This window comes from Artemia sp. Qi Xiang Cuo, chromosome 11, assembly GCF_049724085.1.
Source record: "Artemia sp. Qi Xiang Cuo chromosome 11, ASM4972408v1, whole genome shotgun sequence".
NCBI lineage: Eukaryota > Metazoa > Arthropoda > Branchiopoda > Anostraca > Artemiidae > Artemia > Artemia sp. Qi Xiang Cuo.
The window spans coordinates 70913613-70937963 of NC_142804.1; the positions used below are offsets into that span (position 1 = coordinate 70913613).

Consider the following 24351-nt stretch of genomic DNA (forward strand, 5'->3'; position numbering starts at 1 on the left):
CTGCTACTACTAACAACTCACCGCAGCACCAAGCCGCCTGAGTCTAACACAGCTACACACGCTCCTCCTCCATCGCAATCTATTCAAAGCATCCCTCTTTACACCCTCCCAGGAAGTTCTCATTTCCTTTAAATCTTTCTTTGTGACATTTTCCCACCCCACCCCTCCCTCTTTACACCCTCCCAGGAAGTTCTCATTTCCTTTAAATCTTTCTTTGTGACATTTTCCCACACCAGACGAGGACGATCTGCTTTCCGTTTAGCCCTAGACGATTGGCCGAAAAGGACAATAATCGGCAATCTGGCATCCTTAATCCACAGAACGTGCCCTAGCCATCTCAACCTTTCTTTCATTATAGCCCTAGAAAGCGGGATTGAACCACATTTTCGCACAGCCTACTGTTTGAAATACGGTCAGTCAACCGGGTAACAAGAACAATCCGCAGGTAATTTCTCTTTCACTATAACAATTTCTTCTTTCACTATAACTCGGGAAATTTGGATCAAAACACATGTTTCGTACAGCTTTTTGTTTGATACACGGTGAGTCAAACATATGCTAATGACTTTTCTTCGACAATTTATCTGGATAATATTTAACAAATCTCAACCTTTCAAGGCACCTACGTTTCAGATCATACCTAGCTACTGCCATTACTGCGGTTTTCTGATATTATAATCTTAGTACACAGACATTTTTCAATTCCACCAGACTTTTTCAAAAAAAAAAAAAAAAAAAATGCAACTTAGCTTTTCTACCTGGCTCTATCTGCCCATTCTTCCACCAACATCTCTTTTTACTAACGTGCCGATTCCCACTCCCACTCATATGTCAAAAATCAATACAATAGACACAACATGTTCTCATTTTCAAAGACGGAACAAATTCCGAAGGGGAGAGCAAACTCTTCAAAAAAGACAAAAGGTGAATTTCACGATTATTATAGGGAATGCAAAAAAGAACGAAACATTAGGCATCATGGTATTTTGGGGGAGAGTTATGGTTAGAAGGCCTTAAATGCGCGCAAAAGTATCTACAGTCCTGCTTAGGAGTCACCAAACAATACAGCAGATCAAGCAATTGTACAATGACCAACATTTTTGCCGGAGGAAGGACAATTTTCACGAGAATTGGAAGGAAATTCCATAGTCAGTGGAAAAAAAATTTATCTAAACCATAAAAACAACGAAAGAAACAGGATAATTTTATAAACCTGAAAATTGTTGGGAATTGCAGAGAGAATCTTCGCAAGATAAATCAATCTCCCTGTTAAGGAGTCCCAAATCAATAAAATAGATCTGGTAACTATACACGAAGCTAATACCAATGCTACTAACAGCTCCCTCCAGCACCAAGCCACCTGTGACCAACACAGCTGTGTACACTCCTCCTCCAATTCAAACTATTCATAACTTGTCTCAACATTATTCTCAAACTATTGTCTCAACTGTCTCAACTATGTCTCACACTATTCAAACTATTCATAACATGTCTCAAGATTTAAACATTACTTAATTAATGTTTTTAGTTTAAAGCACTAAGAAAAAATCATAGCAATATAACTAACCTGAATGTCTTTAATTCCCAGTTTGTATATGTCATAGGACCCTTCAATCAATTTGCGGGCCTCCTCTTCAGGATCTTTAATGTCTTGTTTACGGTGTTCCCCTTTGTCCCAAGCTTCATTTTCAACGCTTTTCATTGTTACTGTTCCCAAATTTGCAACCAAACATGACGACACACCTCTAAAAACAAGCAAAAATTGATATATATTAAGTAATTTATAGACATCATTGATTGTAATTAATGTTACAAATTGTATTAATAACGCTCATGAATTTATGAATAACATTAATGAACATTAATGATAATAATGTTATCAATAATGATTGAATATTAGTAATATTAATAGTACTAATTAATATTATCAATTTAAACGATAATTAATAATAAATTCAATTTAGATGAATAATGAATAAAAGTAAAATTAACGATTGATTTACTAATATTGACACTACTTATTAATAATATTAGTTATATTAATGTTTTTCTTAAACTATTTAATAATATCATTATATGTATTAATTATTTTATAATTTATTAACCGATTAATCAATATACATCAATATCCCGAATTTAATACACAATACAAAAGCAGACAGACAACATTAATTCGCCATGTTGTTACAAATACACATCTAATTCATTTTTGAAAGGGGGTTAAATTATAAACATTAGATCATATTTATTACTATGTGTAGGTCGACAATATAAACGAACGGTAAATTTTATTTATTCATATCATCGAAATACAAAACTAACAGAAATAAACCAACATTTAACTATATAACTAAGAAAGGCAGTATACTTATGTATATGACTTAAATCGGACATATAATTGTCGAAATAAATTAAATAGTAAACAAAATTAAATGTTCTTCCTGGGCTTTTTGTGGCACATAGGGGACGGATAAATGTTAATGAGAACTTATTTAAATCCCGTGTCCCCTTTTCCCGTCGGTACTGCGACAGCTGAGGTCCGATCTCGGGCCCCCCACCGCCAACCAGAGATCAATTCACTGGGCTACCACAGGTAATTCAAATCCCCCCTGATATACAGAATAACTTTAAATTCGTTTTAATTTTAATATCGCGCTTTACTTACATCTGAATAAGCTTGTTTTTCATATTCAATTTCTATTCGTTTTCCATAGTACACCCTGAGTTTTCCTAAATCCAAGGAGGTCTACACCCCTTTACATATAAATTCATTCGCTTCAAATGAAAAAGGAAAAGTTTTCCTTAAACAAAATAATGAGCTTTTTATGGGAGTTATTCCTGTTTCCAAAATTATGCAAACTATCATGTAGTACTAGCTTTTAATGAGTTACTTACACACTAATACATTTTGTATGTTCAAACCTGAATGAATAATATATTTTTTTGTTGAATATGTTGTCATTAAGAATTTTTAGATTTTCGATTTCTATTGCTAAGGGTTATCCTTTACTTACAGCTTGCTAATTGTTTGACCCAAGCATCTCTCAAATGTGAAGGAGTGCTACTACTCCCTTCTTCAACTTCTTTTTTCTATTCAAGTTTGATATTAATAAAATAATGCATCGAGAATATATACATTCCTGAAAAAAAATCCACCCTCGACATTAGTAGGGTGAGGGTTGGAAAAGTAAAAATCATTTATAGGATCAACATTTCTACGGTTTTAAAGATGAATTTTTCGAACAAACATTTTTTACAGTTATATTCCCCTTTAACGCCAGCAGAAGGGCGACAAAGAGAAATATTACAATTTAAGCTCGGCAAAAGAACTCCCGGTGGCAATTGCCCCCTCCCCCAAGAAATTTTCCAGTGATGCTCATGATGTTCGCCCCCCCCCCCTTTTTTTTCACAAAAATTTCAGCAGGCATGTGAATACCATCGTTTATGCTACATAGAAAAAGATAGTAGGAATGGGAGCTATTACACCCCAACACTAATATTAAAGGCGTAGACAAAAATATTCAGGGGATATTAGAGATAAATTTTCTCTCAAAAGAAGGATTAGAGATAAATTTTTACTACCAACACGCCAGCATGAGTCATTACTGCCTCTGAAGCTGCAAAGCTCAATATGTTGTTTTTCGATAAATTTAAGTCAATCGACTATCGCGATCGCTTTTCGGCTCTCATTGGACTAAAGTTATCGTTTTACGCAATAAATTGAAAAAAAATGATACTTTTATTTCGTCAAAATATTTTCTATTAATTAAAAAGGTCAGTAGAACATTCAATTTTCTTTGTAATGAGCCTTCTTCCGATATTCTAGAACCACAGGTTTGACGCGATCACCCCTGGGTCCCTTCTGGGACCCATCACCCTCCTCAAAAAAAATTCACATTTTTTTTATACTGAATTTGATGCCATAATTTTCATCAAGATCACTCGCCCTTTTTGTAGTGCTTTCACCTTTCTTCGAAAAGTAGGTACAGTTTCTCATGCTAGTAACCTTTGATGGCCAACTTTAAACACAATGAATTCTCTATAGTTGGAATCATGCTAAAAATTCCATTTCTTATTGTATATAATGTTTTCTAAGCCCCCTTTTTTTAAGTTCTGGTCATTATTAGTACGAATCGCTCTTTACTTACAGTTCGTTTCCATCAACTGTGTGATATATGTAAAAAAAACAAATATAAACCCAATATTTTCATTTAAACGTCGATAAAAACAAAGTTCCTGGCATTAACTATCTTTCATCCTGGTAAATTTCATGATGGTACTCATGAACTGTCCCTCCACCTCTACATTTTTTGTGCCGATATGAATGTGAAAGAACTTTTTATGATTCAATATTGAACATTTTTTTTTTTTTTTGCTCTAAGAAGGGAGCCATCGTCCCGTAGCATCATTATTCAGGCTTAGTTCAAAAGAAATGAATTCCTACCTCTCCCCTTCCCCTAACCCCCTTCAATATTTATCTGAAGGCTAATTGAGACTTAGACAATTAAAACACACTTTTTGAGGTATCTGCCTCCTCTCCCATGCCTATACAATGACATGACTCACCGCCCCTCCTTCATAAAAAGGTGATGTTCAATTATACATAGCTGTATATAATCATAGGCAGCGCAATAGCGCTGCCTAAGTAGAGAACGATGTTGGTACAATGTATTTTTTTTTGGGGGGGGGGTGGTTAGACCAGGGCACTTCGTATCGAAGTAGTCGTCGTAGAAACTTCGAAAAGGGCTCATTCGATTGGAAATTGGAGTGGGTATTGCCCTTTTTAATATTCGAAAGTGATTGGAGGGCAACTAACACCCCTTAAAAGAAAAAATTCTTTGAAATGTTTTCACTTATAACTTTAAGAAAACAAAAATTAATTAAGATTTTAATGAATAAATATCAGCCTATATGTATATTAAACTGACAATGCACATTTTTTTCAGTAAATTCATTTGAATTTTTTTCAGTAAAGTACAAATTATATTCTGCCTTTTAGAATGCATAGGGTTTAGAACCATACTCAGAATAATTTCTGCTCGTTTTGAGTTAGACTTATTTTAATTTCTGTTTGTTTTGGGTATCGTTTGTTTATTCATACTGATTTGTGGTAGTTGTATGCATGGTAGATTATTTGATTCTATTTTTGTTCATTTTTGGTTTAATGGAGTTCTTTCCTTTTTTTTGAAAAACTTATTTTGTGCAAAGTTTTTTAGATTAATATTCCATGATGTAACGCGTAGATCAGTGATCATTTTGGGGGATTCATAACTTTCTGCGACACAATATTTTTGGTTACTTAGAAAGATCGCTAGAACTTTTCATTTCATTTCAAATGAGCCCTCTCCCCTTTTCATAAGACCACTGTTTGGACAAGGCCATCCCTGGGAGGGAAAAAAACACGTATCTCTGATCTCTCTTTTGGAAGAAAATGCAAAATTCCACATTTTGGTAGATAAGAGCTTGAAGCTTCTACAATGGGGTTCTCCCATATGCAAAATCTGATATTGTGATTTTCATCGAGATCATCAAAACTCCCTTTTTTAGGGTTTTGACTACAAATAGCCCGAGTCGTTCCTTACTTACATTCCTTTACTACCAATTGCTTGATCAGCAAAATGTGACTTAGACGGTTAGACGACAAATATGACTTTTAAGACGGCTTTAAACAATATGTAACTTTTACCATGATGCTAACATCAATTCTGAACATCTCAATTATAGCTCAATTAGTAGCTCAATTCTTAACATCAACCTACTCGGAGTTTAAATGCATCTGGTACCCTCAACACTATTTTTTCGAAACATTCAATAGTCTGCAACTTTGCCTAATACTCCGTATTTTCTGTGTCTAGATATGGAAAGTAACTATGTAAATATATTAAATAAGAACACATCTAAAATATGTTCATAAAAAAAGGATTATTTCTGGCGAATGAGCCCCCTCCCCAATCACCATAACTGGTTCTTTATCAATACTCTTGTTATAACCTGTTTGCAATTGTGATATAAATCAACCTTTGAGAATGATTTTGAAAGAATAAGCAACATACTCAACATAGATCCCGGTTTCCGGGAGGATCAGATAGGATCCCTGCATATACACATCAAGAGAAATCTTCATTTCCTTATTCTTTTTGGTATATTCTAACGCAGCAAGAGATTGTTGTACTGCTCCAACAGCTTGTTCTGCTTGGACCTTCAACCTGAAATAAAGATGAACACCCCCTTAAAACGAAGTTACACTCAACAAGGTCACATAGAACAATTTATTTGCCGATTTCATCAATTTACTTGCATCTCAAGCAATTCCATGCGTCAAAAGATATCCGGCATTTAGGAACCAAACACGCAATTTTTCCTACATAGCAGCAATAGCCATGAAAACTTCTATTTAGACATTTTTTTTTCCTAAGCAACATCAACAGACATAAAAGAGGCCAATGTGATGGCGACAAAATTTCAAACCGTAAAAATTCTGTGTAAACAAAACGGCAGTTAAAATTGCTTATTGATGCAACTTATCTTGTTCATCGCATTTTCTTTTCTCTGTGTGAACTCAGGGTTAATGTTGACAAGTTTAAAGATAAGTTCAGAAAAACGGGAAAAACTATCCCCCCCCCCCGCCCGATGTAAAACAGTTGTATAGCATCGAAAACTATTACTGTTGACTATCTTATCAAATGAAAAAAAAACTTAGCTGACCATTTTCCAATCTGTTTTTACTTAATGGAACTACTTACTTGTACTTTAATCAGGATACAAATTGAGCGGCAGCGCTCCCTGGCGGAACAACGGTTGAATTCCACTTGTTTGATCGTGGGACTGTGGGCTGATTGTTTCTAGTCAGTCAGGATCCCGACTGCAGACGGTGAACACGACGACGGAAATCTTCGATTGGCACAACGTTCGTCTTGACATTGCTGATCCATGCCTTGGTTTGTCCACCCCAGCACTTCCTCCAGCCTCAAAGGGGCTTACGAAGTAGTGCCTTTTTCGCCAGCTCGTTTTGCCAGATCCTTTCAGAGTTTAAAATTATACTATGGGCAGGACTACCAAACTGCGTCAAGGCTCAGGCCAGCGTTTTGCCTGGTCTTTGAAGCAGACAGTCAAACAAGAGCAGGCAAGGGTGGTGCGTTATAGTTCGAAGTCGAGCTCTATCTGATAGTATTGATGGATCGAGTCGGTTGATTGTTGGTCACGTAATCACAGGCCATATGTTTGCATCAGGCATTCAGTCCGTGTACCTCTCTAGCTTTCAGAGGCCAGGTCTAATAACCAAACAGAAGTACAGAATGCATAAAGGCTTCATATATGTTTGACTTTGTTCTTAATTGTCTTTACATTCATGTGAAGCGTTTTTTATTGTTCATCATCAACTACTGAGATAACTTTCAGAACTCAAATATTTCTTCATTATAAGGTGAAGATCCACCATTTTTCTAGGCTGAGATACCATCTTCTGTGTCTGAGCTTACTAAAACAAGGGCTTACAATTCATAACCTCCACTTTAAGCAGCTAATCATTCTCTTTCTTTCCTCTCTTTAGTTTCTACATTCCTTCCTTTCACATCGCTCTATTTCTTCCTTTCTGCTCTCTCCTAATGTTCCACGAAAAAGCTAGCTATTTTTACATGCGAGGTAGTAAGCGATTATCACACGATATTTGTCACATCGTGTATTCCCCAGAAAAGTATTCTCCAGAATTAAACTGTCGACAATATGATTGAAAGTCAGAGTCTTAAACGTTGCTTCATTGGATTTTCATCAACGACACACTCAGAGGTAATGTGTTTTAGGGATTCAAGCTCTGCCTTAGATTATGAGAAATTATTGTAGAAAAGATGTATTTTCTAATAATTTGAAGCGTATAAATAACTTTCTACAGAGTTAACCCCCACCCCTTGCATTAAAATATTGATTAAATCCCCCTTTCTGATTAATATTTGCAAAGATCAACTTTCCGTCCATATAGGAACAAATAGCAGTGTAGACTTTTGGCATTTTATTGCCGAAGGTTTAAACAGATAATTGTATCTCGAGAAAATAAAGATATTAGAAAGCGGAAAAAAACTAAACTGTAAAAGAGAATCATTTTCTAACTCTCGGGGTGTGAACCTTAGGGAATTTGTAGTTCGCCACAGCGCCTTTTACATTTCATAGGCAGTGCAATCGCGCTGCATATGTAAAGAACGATGTAGGCACAATGTATTATTTATTTATTTTTTTTCCATACCAGGGCACTTCGTACCGAAGATGTTGTCGTAGAAACTTCGAAAAGGGCTCATTTAATTGGAAATTGGAGTGGCTAGTGCCCTTTTTAATATTCGAAAGTGATTGGAGGGCAACTAGCCCCCCCCCTTGCCCATCATTCCCCCAAACACATCCAATCCAAATTTTGCATGCACAAATGAATGTGTATTGTCAGTATAATATACATATGCTGATATTTAGTAACCAAAATGTTAATATTATTTGATTTATTAAAGTTATAAAAGTAAAAACATTTATATTTTTTCAGTAAAGTGCTAATTTTGTTCTGGCCTTGGGGATGCATGGGGGTTTTGAACCCAACTTATGTTAATTTCTGATCGTTTTGAGTTGGACTCGGTGATTTATTATAATTTCTGTTCGTTTTGGGTTTCATTTACTTATCGATGCTGATTTGTGGTAGTTTCACGCTTGGTAGATTATTTGACTTTATTTTTGCTCATTTTTCCTTTAATGGAGTTCTTAACTTTTCTTTGAAAAACTTATTTTGTGGAAAAAGTTTTTTTTAATTAATATCTTAAAATGGAAAGATGGCACGGTAACGCACAAGATACAACGGGTAATGATAATGACAATTACGCCACAATTGACAACTACGATTACGGATTGACAATTACGGGTTGGCGAAGAAAATTCAATCACCATTTCAAACTTTGGCATATTAAATTTTAAGGAAATTTCATCTTGTTGGCGCAAGAATCTCGTTTCGTGACGTTATAAATTCTGTCAGACAATTAAATTTTTACTGACTTACAGAGGTTTTGAGTTTTATCAAGAGGTTATAGAATTTTTATCCCCCTCCCCCTGTTTATCCGACTCATAAAAACGCAACAAAAATATATATAAGCAAATTTCTGATGTTTTTTAAGTTTTTTAAGTTAAGTTTAAGCATTAAAAAAAAAATACCAAAATTAGCTTAGTAACCTACTTGAACAATATAATTAACTGTGAGGGAAGTAAAAATAATTTTGATATTTCGGAGGGAGGGTGGGATGAAAGACCTTCCCGTTACTTTTGAATCAAACGAAACACACTCAAGAATTATATTACGCTTAGGTTACATCTCAGAAAACCGGTTTCATCTTGTTGGCCCAAGAATCTCGTTTCGTGACGTTATAAATTCTGTCAGACAATTAAATTTTTATTGACTTACAGAGGTTTCGAGTTTTATCAAGAGGTTATAGAATTTTATCTTTTTTAAGTTTTTCTCTCTTTTTCTTGTTTTGACCCTGATTTAACAGGAAGATTTTTAATCTTTTTATGTTTTCTAGTAGATTTCTTAGTTGTTTATGGTAGTTCCTCCATTTTTTTATTCTGTTGATAAAGGTTTCCAGATGTTAAATTGAAATATTCGGTTGTTGTTAGCTTATATTATTCACTATTTGAATTAATTACCCTTTGTTACAAGTGGTACTAGTAGAACACGAGCTTATTATAAATCACAACACAGAAAACGAATTGGCAGCACGCCAAAGGTGAGGTTTACGAGATAACAGCAAGTCGCAAACAAGTCCTCGAAATGACAACAAAAATAGAAAATAATAATAAGTAGAACTGTTTAAATGAAGTAAAAGAAATTTTTTACTAGGCTTATATACTTCTATACTTTAGTTTTACTTTATTCTCTATATTTTCAGGTTATATAGTTCTATATTTTATTTACCAATAATCTGACCCAAGAGGCTCATTTTGTAAAGTTGTTTTTTTAAAGTTTAGGATTAAACTATGGGCAGACTACCAGACTGTCTCAAGACTCAAGCCATGAAGGTCCATTCCCACCTAAATTAGAAGTGTAAGATATAAAAACAGAGAAAGGTTGACAGGAATAGAAACAAAACAGAAATCTTATTCCAGGGAAGTCCAAACCTAAAAAAAAACACAATAAAATCCTCAAGCAAAAATAATTAAGAACTAACAAAAAACGTAACAATAAAGTAATTAAAAAATACAGTAATAAAAAAAAATCATGAATTAAAAAAGTAATAAAATTACTGAACCATCTAAAACTGTACTTACTGGACAATAAACATTTGCCATGTATGTATTTTCTTGAGGCTGGTGAAATAATTTGAATCATTTTTCCTTACATGAATAATGAAGATAGGTAAGGCTCTTCTGAGGCCAATTTAGTTTACACTCGTTCTAATTAAAAACTATAGGTAAACATTCTCTCTCTTTTCCCTTTTCTTATATTTTCCCTTCCCCTCTTTAGCTCTTCTCTTCTTTCTTACACTATTTTTACGTCTCTAATCATTTCCAGTTCACATATTTCTTTGTATATTCTCTTTCAAATATTTTAAAAATAAATATAATAACAACATTTAGAAAGCAATTCAAACAAAATACTCACTGGAGAAATTCATCAGTATTAGGCGGTTCCCGTTCAACTCATCCTCCATTCAACTTAATCCCTGTTTAACTCAACCCCTGTCTAACTTAACCCCCGCTCAACTCAGCCCCCATACAACTGAGCCCCCTTTCAACTCAACCTCTGTCCAACTCGATCCCATTTAACTCAATCCACATTTAACTCAATCCCTATACAACTGAGCCTCCGTGATATCCCCCCCCATTAACACAGCACCCATTCAACTCAATCGAAATTATGTTCACCCCTCTAACAGGTTAAGTTGAATAGGGAGCAAAATTGATGTGCTTGATCACACATTAAGGAAACGTGCTAAAAAAATAAAAGTAGCACAATTAGATTCATTATTTGATGCTCTTTCCAGATATTGTCCATCGTCAGAAAATCTACCGTGATCTTTAGAAAGAAGATAAAATGAGGAATTTAATGATACTACTTTTATTTTATCCGCACGTTTCCTTTAGATGTGATCAACCACAGCAAATTTGCCGGATTAGATTGAGTTGAGTAGGGGTTGAGCTGCATGGGATCTGAGTGTAATTGAGTGTAGGGGGATGAGATGCATGAGGGTTGAATTTAATGAGAGTTGAACTGAAGTTGAATAGAGTCGACCCAACTCTAAATGGGTACCTGAAGAAATCTGGGGGGAAAACAAGAGAAGCGTTGAATGACTTCCCCCCAACCACGCATTCTACTCCAGACCGAAGGCATAGAATCAGGAGGTCGGCACCTGCGCAAAGCAGACCATTTGGTCAGCATGCCAAAAAGTTTTTAATTTTTATATCCAAAGTTAAAACACTGACGACTTATTTCTGGTCATTAGACAAGGCGCCATCTAGCTTAGTTTTAAAATCAGTCGACAAAATAAGACCAAAACTTCCAGAATGAAACTTAGAAAATTTACAGAATCACGATCATACATGATAAAGGGGAATTTCTCCCTAATATACACAGAATGGAATTCTGGGGCCTGAGTCTCTCCAATATTTCCCTTGATTTTTGCGATTGTTTTTCACAATCTCGTATAATTTTCATATAATTCATTGTGTTTCAGCTGTTTTGACAAAATACTCCTAACCCTACTCGAGATCCTCGAAGTAATTCCTGAAAACGAGCTTATCCCTAATCCAGTTTTGCCAAAAGGCCCCCCACCCACTAAAAAAGGAAAGCTAGACCTAAAAATTAACTTTAATGGTTTAGACACCCTACCAAAAACTTTTTGATAAAAATTCCTAATAAATATATACTCACTGAACAAATTCATCTGCATTAGGTGGTGTAAAAATTTCTTGAACTTCATTCAAGATCGTCCAAGACACATAAATATCCAAAGGCAACGCTTTCAAAGTTAATTTCTGGTCGCAAGACAAGGCACCATCCGGCTTCGTTTCAAAATCAGCAGAGAGGAGAAGACCCGAACTTCCAGCATGACGCTCAACCAAAGTTTGTAGCTGTTTCGCATCTCCATTCGTAATCTGAAAATTATTCAGCGAGGTCGTGACCCTGGAATAAAAATGTATCGGCTGCAAAAAGTTAATAATAAGGATAATTTTTTTCGAATGTAAGTTATTCTATGGATTTGTATTCAACGGCTTTCTTTATACGCTTAAAATTGAATTATCAGTTTGGAAAGCGGAATAACTTCCCCTATTTCGTGAATAGTCCAGTTAATCTAATAGAAAGCGTTTTCTGTTGGGTGGTGACAGCTTTGGTTGTGTGTCTCTCCCTTTATAGTTGCCACTTAGTTTTGGACCCCCTCCCCACCCCCCAAAGCTTTCAAAAATAATTATTTTCCTTGCAAAATCTACGGGTTTTGAGATAATTTGTGAACCAAATAAATCGGTAGGATTTTCCTGAACCTCAGTCAAAACTATCCCTTCATAAAGGCTTTCATGATCAAGTTTTGCTCCCGAAACAAAGTGTCTTCCGGCTCAGTTTCATTCCTTTCGGAACCAATTCAAGTTTTAACGTGTTGCCAGGTGCTAAGATGCTTTATCAGCAGCTGCAAAAACATAGACTGATGCACATGCTTCTGGTTCTCAATAAGCCCTAGAAGGACGCGACGTAAAGCGCGCTTCTGATTCCCTAATCCTGACCGCTTTACTGGAAAGAGGAGTCAAACACTTTTCGGAAAGAGGAGTTGAACACTAGACCGCAAAGAAATACTTACTCAAATCTTAGTATCCACATAAAGACTCCTCAATTCATTTGAATATTATATTATGCCTTTCTGAAAGATATTCACAAAAAGTGAAAAAGCAAGAATATGTTCCGCCTTCTTTCGTTTCGGCAAACAATTCCCCACGTACCCTTATTGACATGCAATCCAGAACTGATTCATAAATTAAGCTTCGCAGACACAAAAATCAAATGTTCAAAACTTTGTGACAAACATTAAAGAAAGACCAAGTTACCCGTAGTTTACACTCTTGTTTGAATGATTATTAAGCTGCTGTTTCTTTTCGTTTTTGTCTCTCGTATTAGGCTACACTTGCATGTTGTTATCATAGCTTGTTAATTTAAATGCTTGCTATCTGTATTCTTTTTTATGCCTCGTCCTTTTTTTTATTATTGTAGACGCCTGTACGTAATTACAGCCACTCCCAAGCCCAAATAAAGGAGGAGGGTTTTGCAGTGGTCTAGCCCTTGGAAAAATTTATGCTATACAAACGTCCACCAAAAAGAGCCAACATTTTTTTGTTTGTGTTATGATTGCCCAATTGAATAATGACCATGGACCATCCCCGGATTACCCGACGTTGACAACATTGGAACACCCCCGGACACGATTTTTGAAAGCAAATTGCTCCTTAAAACTTGGTTTTTGGAATGTCAGTACCATGACCCAACTATCGGAAAATGAACAGGCTATGAAAGATATGCATAATTATGAGATGGATATACTAGCGCTCTCTGAGGTCCGTTGGACTGGAGCAGGCAAACAAAATCTGGATAAGGGGTATACTATCCTGCACAGTGACCTCGAGAATAAGAAAGTAGCGGGTGTGGCCATAATGCTCTCCAAAACAGCCTCAAAGCGTTGACAAATTTGACCCCCATTAACGAAAATATCATGACAGCTCGATTTGCGGGTAACAATGCAAAGCTAACCGTAGTAGCATGCTACTCACCTACAAACAATGCGAACGACGCAGTGAAAGATAGCTTCTATAACACCCTTCAAGCGATGACAAAAGACATTCTCAGCCATGATTTAATGTGTTTCGCTGGTGACTTCAATGCAAAAGTGGGGAATGATGAATCTTATTGCCCACACGTCCTTGGAAGTGAAGGACTCGGGGAGATAACTGAAAACGGAACGCTGCTAGTGGACTTTGCTCTTACAAGTGACGTAATAATTGGGGGCACCATGTTTGCACATGAAACAATCCATAAATATTCTTGGAACTCCCCTGACAGGAGAGCGCACAATTAAATTAAACACCTTTTGATCAACAGAAAATGGAAGTTAAGTCTGCAAGATGTGAAAGCTTTCAGAAGTGCTGACGTGGCGTCTCATCATGCCCTAATGATAGCGAGGATAGCGTTGAAGCTAAACGCCACACGGAAGATCCGGTCCAAAGAAAACCCAACCTTTGACTCCTCGAAGCTTTCCACTGCGGCAGTTCAAAATGAGTTCGTCGTTACACTCTCTAACAAATTTGAAGTCCTTCTCTTAGATGTTGACACTAACTCAACCTGGAACATCATCAAAGAGGTTTACAAACAGACGGCTGCCGCTACGCTTGGGTATGCCAAGATACCGAAAGACCAATGGTTATCAGAGACAACCTGGAACCAGATTGGTGAGCGTCGTAACTTAAAGCTGCAGCCCCTAAAATATGGTGAAACCAGTGACACAGTTTTGAAGAACCAAATGTACAAAGATTTAGATAAACAAGTCAAAAGGAGCGCAAGGGGGGATAAACGCAGCCTTTTGGATAATAAAGCTGCCATGGTGGAAGAAGCGGCGAAACGTGGTAAGTCCAGAGCCGTATATAAGATTACTAATGAAATTGTGGGGAAATGTCGAATCGTAAACATACCACTTAAAGATGCAAATGGCGAAACTGCATCAGATCCAGTAGAAATACCCGTAGTATGGGCCTTGCATTTCGAGAAGATTCTGAACAGACCTCGCCCAGCGGATCCGCCGAATATCCCTACAACCCCCTTTTTGAACCTCCAAATCAACATAGAAGAACCTTGTGATGCAGGAGTTCGACAGGCAGCCTGAAGGCTTAAGAATGGCAGAAAAGTCGGAATTGACAGAATAACAGCCGAGATGATAAAAACATCACTGAATACCTGTATCAAGGTGTGGCTTAAAATTTTTGCTAGTATCTGGAAGTTTGAAAAGGTACCCAACGATTGGACAAAAAGTACGCTCATCAAAATTTTCAAGAAAGGAGACGCGACAAATTGTGACAACTTGAGGGGCATCAGTCTCCTATCTATTCCGGGTAAACTCTTCTCACAAAATTATTCTTCAGCGCATCCAGACAGTCTTCGACAAATACCTACGAGACGAACAGCACAGTTTCCAGCCGTCCCTTTCTTGCACGGATCTTCTCTACACACTTCGGATGATGATTGAAGAGTGCAATGAATGGCGATAAAAATGTACCTGATTTTCGTAGACTTCGAGAAAACCTTCGACTCCATCGACATAGACTCGCTGTGGAAAATCCTGCGATACTATGGAATTCCTGATAAAATAATGGCCCCAATTGTTACATTAAATGAAAACACAGAATGCTGTGTTCAGACCCAAGAAGGAAATACTAAATATTTCCGTATCATGTCCGGCATAAAACAGGGCTGTATTCTTTCTCCGTCCCTCTTTATCCTCGTTGTCGACTACATACTCTTTGATTGTACAGGGTTCGGCATCCAAATTGGAGAAGGTAAGCAGCTAGCCGATCTGGATTTAGCTGACAATATTGCCTTGACGGAAAGTAACAAGACAAAACTCCAGGATCTCCTCAATAATATCCATCAAAATGCTGGCCGACTTGGCCTCAAGATTAACACAGAGAAGACAAAGAGCATGGCAACAACTAATTCCCCCTGAACATAAAGTGTGGAGATTCAACTGTCAAGCAGGTCGTAGAGTTCAGGTACCTCGGCAACACGGTGGAAAATTCAGGATCAAGCTCGCGCAGGGTGTAGTTGAGGATAGGCCTTGTCAGTGGAGCTTTTAACCGACTAAATCCAGTATGGCGATCAAAAAGTATTGTACGAAATTAAAAATGAGGCTATTTAATAGCAATCTCCTCTCTGCACTCCTCTACAGTAGTGAGTGCTGGAATTTAAGTCAATAACATGAGAAATGGATTCCTGCCTTCGATCACAATTGCCTTCATAGGATTCTGAATATCGACTGGAGAGATCACGTCAAAAACCAGAAAGTCCGATCTATAACAGGCCAGCCCATGGTTACGGACATCATTCGGCAACGAAGGTGGCAATACCTTGGGCACGTGATCCATATGAAGGACGACAGGATCTTAAGACAGATATTGGAATGGCAACCTCAGGGAAACCGCAGGAGAGGTCGACCAAGAAACACCTTGCGTCAGAGATATAGACGGGACCTGGCCAACATTCACATGACGATAAAACCCCAATAGGAAGATTTGTTGGCGGCGGTGCACATTCGGGCAACTGGCGACCCTTCTTGGATGCCTTGGGTGCCTCTGGTGGCACAGGAGGATCTAAGGTCTAAGGTATGACGGGTCTTCAAGTGAATAAATATATAATCAGCCGAAAGAAGCAAACCCGAACTTCCAGAGTGATGCTCAGCCGGAGTTTGCAGCTGTTTTGATTCTCCATCTGTTATAATAAGATGTCGATGTCGATGAAGTGATGTCGTAGCCCTAGAGCAAAATGCATTAGCTACTTTGTTTATTTAGCCACATTATTAATTACATCTTTAATATGACAAAATATTCGCGTGAAAGTAGTACCTAAAGAGGAAACATGAGCAATGCATAAGAGTCTAGAGACCTTACAAAGAGTTACAGACCACAAGAGTATAGAGAATCTAGAGAAATATTCGCATGAAGCAGAACATAAAGAGGAAAAATGAGGCTAAGGGTTAGTAAGGGTTTACAGAGTCTAACAGTCTAGATAAATATTGACATAAAGCAGAACCTAAAAAGAAGAAAGGAATCCTCCATAAGAGTCTAGAGACTGTTTAGAGAGTTAAAGACTAGGAAAGTTAGTAAGGAGTCTAAGAGTGCTAGAGTTAGAGAATAGAGAATTAGTGTTAGAGAATAAAGAGTTAGAGACCACAAGAGTATAGGGTCTAAAATTCTAGAGACATATTCGCATGAACCTTCTTGGAAACTTTTGAAGAAATCAAACTAAGTTAAATGGAAAATTGGGTATGGAGACATAAAAACGTACTTTGTATTAGAAAACATCTCTATACCTAGAGGAGTAAGTCATTAAGGACCTTATATCTTTAGGGCCTAAAATCTCGCCCCAGAAGAGTAGGCCCAGAATGAACAGAGAAGAAGAAGAAATATAGCACTACGAAAGAAGTTATAAATAATGAAAACCAATTAGAAAAATTTGGTGAATAGCTTGCACTTTTGATTCAATTTTATTTTGTCATTGGTATGCTATCATTGAAAGTGATGTAAGTGATAACTGTAAGGAATAGATTTTTAAATCATATTTTACAGATAAAGGATGACACATTGCCAAAGATTATGCTTTTTGTTCGTCTATCTGGGGCAAGATGAAAAACATATCGTCAGGAGGGTGGAAATTGGTCATAAGAAAGGATTTTAAGGGAGTTTGAGCTTCATGGTAGGGGGTAAAGCGTAAAGCTTTGAAAAGATTGGGGTCGATGACGAGCGTGCACAGCCTCGTGTTCGCCTAAGGTAGCTTGGTACTATAATGAGTAGTTAGTAGTAGTATATAGCTGGAGAAATTCAACGAATAAAATTATACAGGGCCATATTCAGAGTTTCAGTCAAACGGAGAGAGGGCTATGTAAATTGTCTTTTTAGTCTTTGAAATCAAAAAAGTTTTATATATTATTTTTGTTTTTCTGGTGGAGTTAAAACCTAACCCCCTCCCTATGTACAACCTTGAACTAACCTGATAGAATCAGCTGACGGTCTGCTCGAAAAACCAAACTCCATATCTTCAACTTTCATCTCAAATACATTCATCTTTAAATTATCATTATTTAAGACCAATCCAAGACGTTGAACAACAAATTTGGTTTTCAACTCTACGAAGCGTTTTGGGTATTGACCGTGCGTATCTTCAGATAGATCGAGTGCTTCTCTTAGAGCTTTTTGTTCTTCCTCAGACCCTAATGCCTTCCGTATGTCATCCACTAAAATTAAATAGATTGTAAGTACTGATTGTATAAAAGAGGAGCTTGGTTTATGGCTTTTGTAGGTTATTTATAATGTTTTTTTTACTTCATAGTTTTTTTTATCTGAAGTGAGTGAATTCCCCATAAAATGTTGCTACTACCTGATTTGACTGCAGTAAATATTGCAAATTCGGTTGTTTTTATAGATTTTGATTGTTTCTAGATTTCTCTTCTAAAGTTTTTCTGGTTTTTTAACGATTCTTTTCCCCTTTTTCTCCACTTTTTGGGCTTTTTCTGGTTTCTGTTTTCGTTCGTTTTGGTTCTCGCCTGTGCTGAAGAAACCTTGTTCAATAAAGGCCAGATATTCAAGCTGTTTTCCTCTTTCTTTTTCCTTTCGCTGTTTTTAGACCTGTGTCTTTGAAACAAAAATTGTAGTTTTTTCTGTTACTTTTTATCAGTTTGGCTTCAGATGTTCTAATCGTGCAGGCATTTCTCAAAAAAGGGTGTCAAGGAGGGAGCCTCCTTAAGAATTCTTTGAAGCCCCTTTTTGAAATTCCCAACCTCCTGAAGATGAGCCAAATCACAAATTCTAATGATCACCAGAACACTTTAAGAAGAAACCGTGTCTGTTCTTTGGATGAAAAATACTTATCCCGAATTTGTGTACCTATGAATATACCCAATTTGGTATATTGGTACCCGAATTTGGGTACCTATGGGGTTTTGATTGGGCTCTTCTTCCTCCTTTAAGTAAAAAAAATAGTTATTTTTGTGGATAAACTTTTTCACTAGAAAAATGTTCATATACATTTCTAAACATTCCTGTATTTAAAAGTTTGTTTAGAATTTCCAAAATGAAATTGTTAGTATAGGCTTGTTAATTAATTAAGTCATAAATTTTCACAAAATAAAAAGACATAAGAACAAGTATGTTTTGGATAACAGTTATAGATTTATCTAAATGTTATATGCGGAACTACAAAATTGATACATATAGACATAAAACAAAATCAAGCAATATAAGCACTGGTTAGAATAAAAGTGACATTGTCTTTAAGTGAGAATTGAATTTTCACTCAAGTAACAATTTACTAGAATTGTTTTTATTTAATATGCCGTATAGTTTTAAATTTTAAGTTGCCTTGGTTGGATGGGAGGGAGGATACTAACTACAACTACAACTACTACTACTCACTTCTCACTGCAGCACCAAGCCGCCTGAGGCCAACACAGCTACACACGCTCTCGCTTCATCCCAATCTAATAACAGCCTCCCTCTTTACACCCTTCCAGGAAGTTCCCGTTTCTCTTAAATCTTTCCTTACGACGTTTCTCCACCCCGCTCAGGGATGAACTGATTTTCGTATGGCTCTAGATGGTTGGCCGACAAGGATGATATTTGGCAATCTGTCATCCTTCCTCCGCAGAACGTGTTCTAGAGTTTTCAACCTTTCTTTCAATATAACCCTAGAAATATGGATTGAACTAAATTTCTCGCACAGCTTGCTGTTTGAAAGATACAGACAGTCAATCGGGTACCCAAAAGGATCTGTAAGAAATTTCTAGAAAATCCTCTTCCGTCTTTCAGAGCGCTTCAGAACAATACTTGATAACTGATATCACTGTAGCTTCCAATATTCTAATATTGGTTCGCAGACTTACTTCTTATTCTTCCAGCCTTATTCGAACTGTGAAAAAACACCCTAGGCCTTGGCTACTCCACTTTTAGAATCGTCACTGCACCCCCAACGTTAGCAATAATACTAGCTAGGTGAGTGAAGCTATCCACTTAATCAATCTTCTTGTTACTGAGCATCCCCATTTCACCTCCACGCATTCCACGCAAAAAAGTGAATTGGTCTCTTTAATATTAAATTTCAGACCTATTTTTGCATCGTAAACTCTCAAAACCTCTAAAAATTCATTCATTTGAATTGAAATGAATGAAATACTGGAATTGAAATGAATGAATGAAATACAATGCATCGTAAACTCTCAAAACCTCTAAAAATTCATTCATTTTGCGAACATTTTCATCTAGTAAGCATAAATTATCAGCATAACCTAAGAAAATTTTATTTCCCCTTTTGATTCCGTGTTCTCCGACTGCCTTTCCTGTGCTTCTTAGGACAAAGTCCATCAAAATGACCCACATAAACAAGGATAGGCCCCAACCCTGGACATAACCCTCAGGTTAAATTCTCTCGGCGTAAAGTATAGTTATCAGAAAACGCTGCAGTGTTCATATAGTAATTATGAGGAGACCAGCATGGGATCAAAAATCAGAAGAGGGATTCTGATTCCGAGGAAGTCCGATGAGGCTGACATAGACTACCTTCATAAGAAGTGAAAAAAAGAGCCAAGGACAATTTTTTAGCTCTTTTTTGAACATTATGTTTATTGTCGTAACATTTTTACAGCTTAAAACTAACTTTCAAATTTTACACAATTTTGGAGGTTAGACTATTTAAAGTACTAAAAATACAAAAAAAACTACCATCCAATAAAACCAATAAAATCAATAAAATAGGTGTTGGTCCATCTTTGGTCCATTCGTACCTGAAAACCTCAATTTTTAAGATTATTCTTTTGGTTGCTTCAAATTATCAAATTCTTGGGTTAGTACTGCATTTTCCTCGGTTTCAGACAAAATTTCGTCCGTCAAATTTTAAACATTAACTATCTGTTGGTTTACAAAGACAAGTAAAGTTTAAAGGAAAGCTAAACCTTCTGAAGTTGTTTCGTGCAATAGGATTTTAGCTGATCATCATCCATGTTTTTTTTTTAGTTCGGCACCCACTCCATCCAGAAACTGCATAACTGTAGCCTATAGAAAGATTTTCATCTAAATTAGAATTCCTGATTTTTCCTAATTTTTCAGATATACATGGTTGTGTAACTTTTTACTGAATCAATTCAAACAATCGGACTTCTTTTTCATTGTTCTTGCTATTATGAGGGGAATAACCTCGTTATAAACCCAAAATGAAAGGGTGCATTACGCCCATTCGTCATTATACAGGAGAGCGACATAATGTTTTCCAAGTTTTTCGCAATAGTCACTGTTTCCACAAGGAAAAATTTTAAAAAAATTACTGTGTAAGACTGAATAACTTGACAACATTTCTCCACATGACACATAAGATTATGTTTGGTGAAATTGAGCTAGATAGGGGAAAACAATTTATGCATAATGCCTCGGAGAGAACCTTTTTTCCATGTTGTGTTTATTGTGATTATTGTGAAGTTTTTTTTTACATGTTTGTGTTTATTATTTATTACTGTGATGGGTTCGGAAAAGTACGGACGTTGTGTATTCTTTTATTTGATGTTCTACTTCTGTTTCTTAATCAGAGGCAACGCTATAGCGTTGCCTATAGTAAAGGCCATACGGCTCCAATTTTTATTTTATTTTTTTTCCCAGAGGCACTTCACATGGAAGGGATCGTCGTAGAAACTTCAAAGGGGGCTCATTCGATTGGAAATCGAGAGTTCTAGTGCCCTTTCTAATATTAGAGAGTGATTGAAGGGTAACTAGCCCCCCTCCCCACGCCCATCATTCCCCCAAACACATCCAATCAAAATCTTGAGATAGTCATTTTGTTCAGCGTAGTTGATTTCCAGATATAAAATATGTTTTTGAGAAAGACACTCCCCCACAACCCTCGGGGTAAGGGTTTTAAGTTATGCCCTGGGGGCATATAAGGTTTTTAAAGAAGGCGTTGTCGTAGAAACTTCAAAACAGGCTCATTCGATTGGAAATTCAAAGGGCTAGTGCCCTCTGTAATAGTTGAAAGTGATTGAAGGCCAATTAGCCCCCCCCCCCTTACGCCCCTCATTCCCCCAAACACATCCAATTAAAATTTTGAGATAGCCATTTTGTTCAGCGTAGTTGATTTCCAGATACAAATATGTTTTTGAGGAGGACACTCCCTCACAACCCCCAGGGCAAAGGTTTTAAGTTATGCCCTGGAGGCATATAAGGTTTTTATAGAAGGCGTTGTCGTAGAAACTTCAAAAAAGGCTCATTCGAGAGGAAATTCAAAGGGCTAGTGCCCTTTTTAATAGTCGAAAGTTATTGGAGGGCAACTAGCCCCCCCCCCCCGCGCCCATCATTCTCCCAAACACATCAAATCAAAATTTTAAGATAGCCATTTTGTTCAGTGTAGTTGATTTCCACATAGAAAATATGTTTTTGAGGAGGACACTCCCCCATAACCCTCAGGGCAAGGGTTTTAAGTTATGCCCTGGGGGCATATAAGGTTTTTATAGAAGGCGTTGTCGTAGAAACTTCAAAAAAGGCTCATTCGATTGGACATTGAAAGGGCTAATGCCTTTTTTAATAGTCGAAAGTGATTGGAGGGCAACTAGCCCCCCCCCAAGCCCATCGTTCCCACAAACACATCCAATCAAAATTTTGAAATAGCCATTTTGTTCAGCGTAGTTGATTTCCAGATAAAAAATATGTTTTTGAGGAGGACACTCCCCCATAACCCTCAGGGCAAGGGTTGTAAGTTATGCCCTGGGGGCAGATAAGGTTTTGTATACACAACGTTGTCGTAGAAACTTAAGACAGGGCTCATTCGATTGAAAATTTAAACGGCTAGTTCCCTTTTTAATAGTCGACAGTGATTCTAAGGCAACTAACACACCCTTCCACGCCCACCATTATCCCAAACACATCCAATCAAAATTTTGATATAGCCATTTTGTTCAACGTAGTTGAAAGTTCTGGAAATTATATGTTTGAGCAGGACACTCCCCCACAGTCTTCAAGAGCAGGGGTTATAAGTTATGCCCTGAGGGCATATATGGTTCTTATGGAAGGAATTCTCGTATAAACTTCAGAGAGGCCTCATTTGATTGGAAATTGAAATTTTTAGTTCACTTCTTAAGCGTCAAAAGACATTGGAGGGTAACCAGCCCCCCCCCCCACCCTTTTTTCTCAAATGCATCCAATAAAAACATTAAGATAGCTATTTTGTTAAAAATAGTTCAAAGATCATATAACAAAAACTCTGGCGTCAACACAACCCACCAGAGACCGGGGGCAGTCGTTGTAAGTTATGCCCTGGGGGTATATATGGGTCTTATGGAGGGGGTGCTCGTATTAACTTCAAACAAGGATCATTTGACTGGAAATTGAAAGTTCTAGTTCACTTTTTAAGAGTCAAAAGAGATTGGAAGGCACCTAGCCCCCCCCCCCCCCGCTCCACGCCATTTTTCCTCAAGCCCATCCGATAAGAACTTTGAGATAGCTTTTGTTTTAAATAGTTCAAAGACCCTATAACAAAACCTCAGGGGTCGACACAGCCCCCCAGGGCCCGAGGGTAGGTGTTGTAAGTTATGCCCTGGGGGACTATATGTTTCTTATTGAAGGGATGCTCTTAAAATCTTCAGGGAGGGCTCATTTGATTGGAAATTGAAAGTTCTAGTTCAGTTTTCTAGATTCAAAAGATATTAGAAGGCAACTAGCCCCCCCCCACGCCTTATTTCCCCCAGATGCATACGATAAAAATAATTTAATAGCCATTAATTTAAAAATTTCTCAAAAGTCAGGTAACAACAACTCAGGTGTCGTCACAACCCCCAGGGCCCGGGGGCAGGCGTTGTAAGTTATGCCCTGGGGCATATATTGTTCGTATGAAAGGGATGCTTGTATAAACTTCAGAGAGGGCTCATTTGATTGGATATTGAAAGTTCGAGCTCACTTTTTAATAGTCAAAACAGATCTGACGGCAGCTAGCCACCCCCCCCCGCCTTCTTTTTCAAAACCCATCTGATAAAAATTTTGAGACAGACATTTTGTTAAAAATAGTTCAAAGGTCGTATATGAAAAATTCCGGTGTCAATAGAACCCCTCAGGGCACAGGGGAAGGCGTTCTAAGTTACGCCCTAAGGGCATGTATGGTTTTTATGAAAGGGATGCTCGTATAAACTTCATAGAGGGCTCATTTGATTGGAAATTGAAAGTGCTAGTTCACTTTTTAAAAGTCAAGAGAGTTATACTAGCCCTCCCCCACGCTATTTTTTCCCCAAACCCGTCCGCTACAAATTTTGAGATAGCCAGTGTCTTGGAAATTATTCAAAAATTAGATAACAAAAACGCCCCCCAGAGCCCGGTGGATAGGCGTTGTAAGTGTTGTCCTGGGGGCGTATATTTTCTTATGAAAGGGATTTTCGTATAAAATTCAGAGGGGGCTCATTTGCTTGGAAATTGAAAGTTCTAGCTCAACTTTTAAGAGCCAAAAGATATCCGAGGGCAGCTAGCCCCCCCCCCCCCACACAGACACACCCTTTTCCCCAAGCCCATCCGATAAAATTTTTATAACACCAATTTCATTAAAAATAGTTCAAAGGTCAGATAAGAAAA

General features: G+C 37.2%; 1 protein-coding gene across 1 annotated transcript in view; it reads right to left on the minus strand.

Annotated features, from left to right (window-relative positions):
- Vps13 (vacuolar protein sorting 13C) overlaps positions 1–24351 on the minus strand; it is a 194788-nt gene that overhangs the window by 116594 nt on the left and 53843 nt on the right. The window contains exons 11-14 of the mRNA XM_089096996.1: positions 17753–17996; positions 11891–12142; positions 6054–6206; positions 1568–1745 (exon numbers count right to left, since the gene is read on the minus strand). Of these exons, the coding sequence (XP_088953122.1) occupies positions 1568–1745; positions 6054–6206; positions 11891–12142; positions 17753–17996 (827 nt within the window). The remainder of the gene's footprint in view (positions 1–1567; positions 1746–6053; positions 6207–11890; positions 12143–17752; positions 17997–24351) is intronic.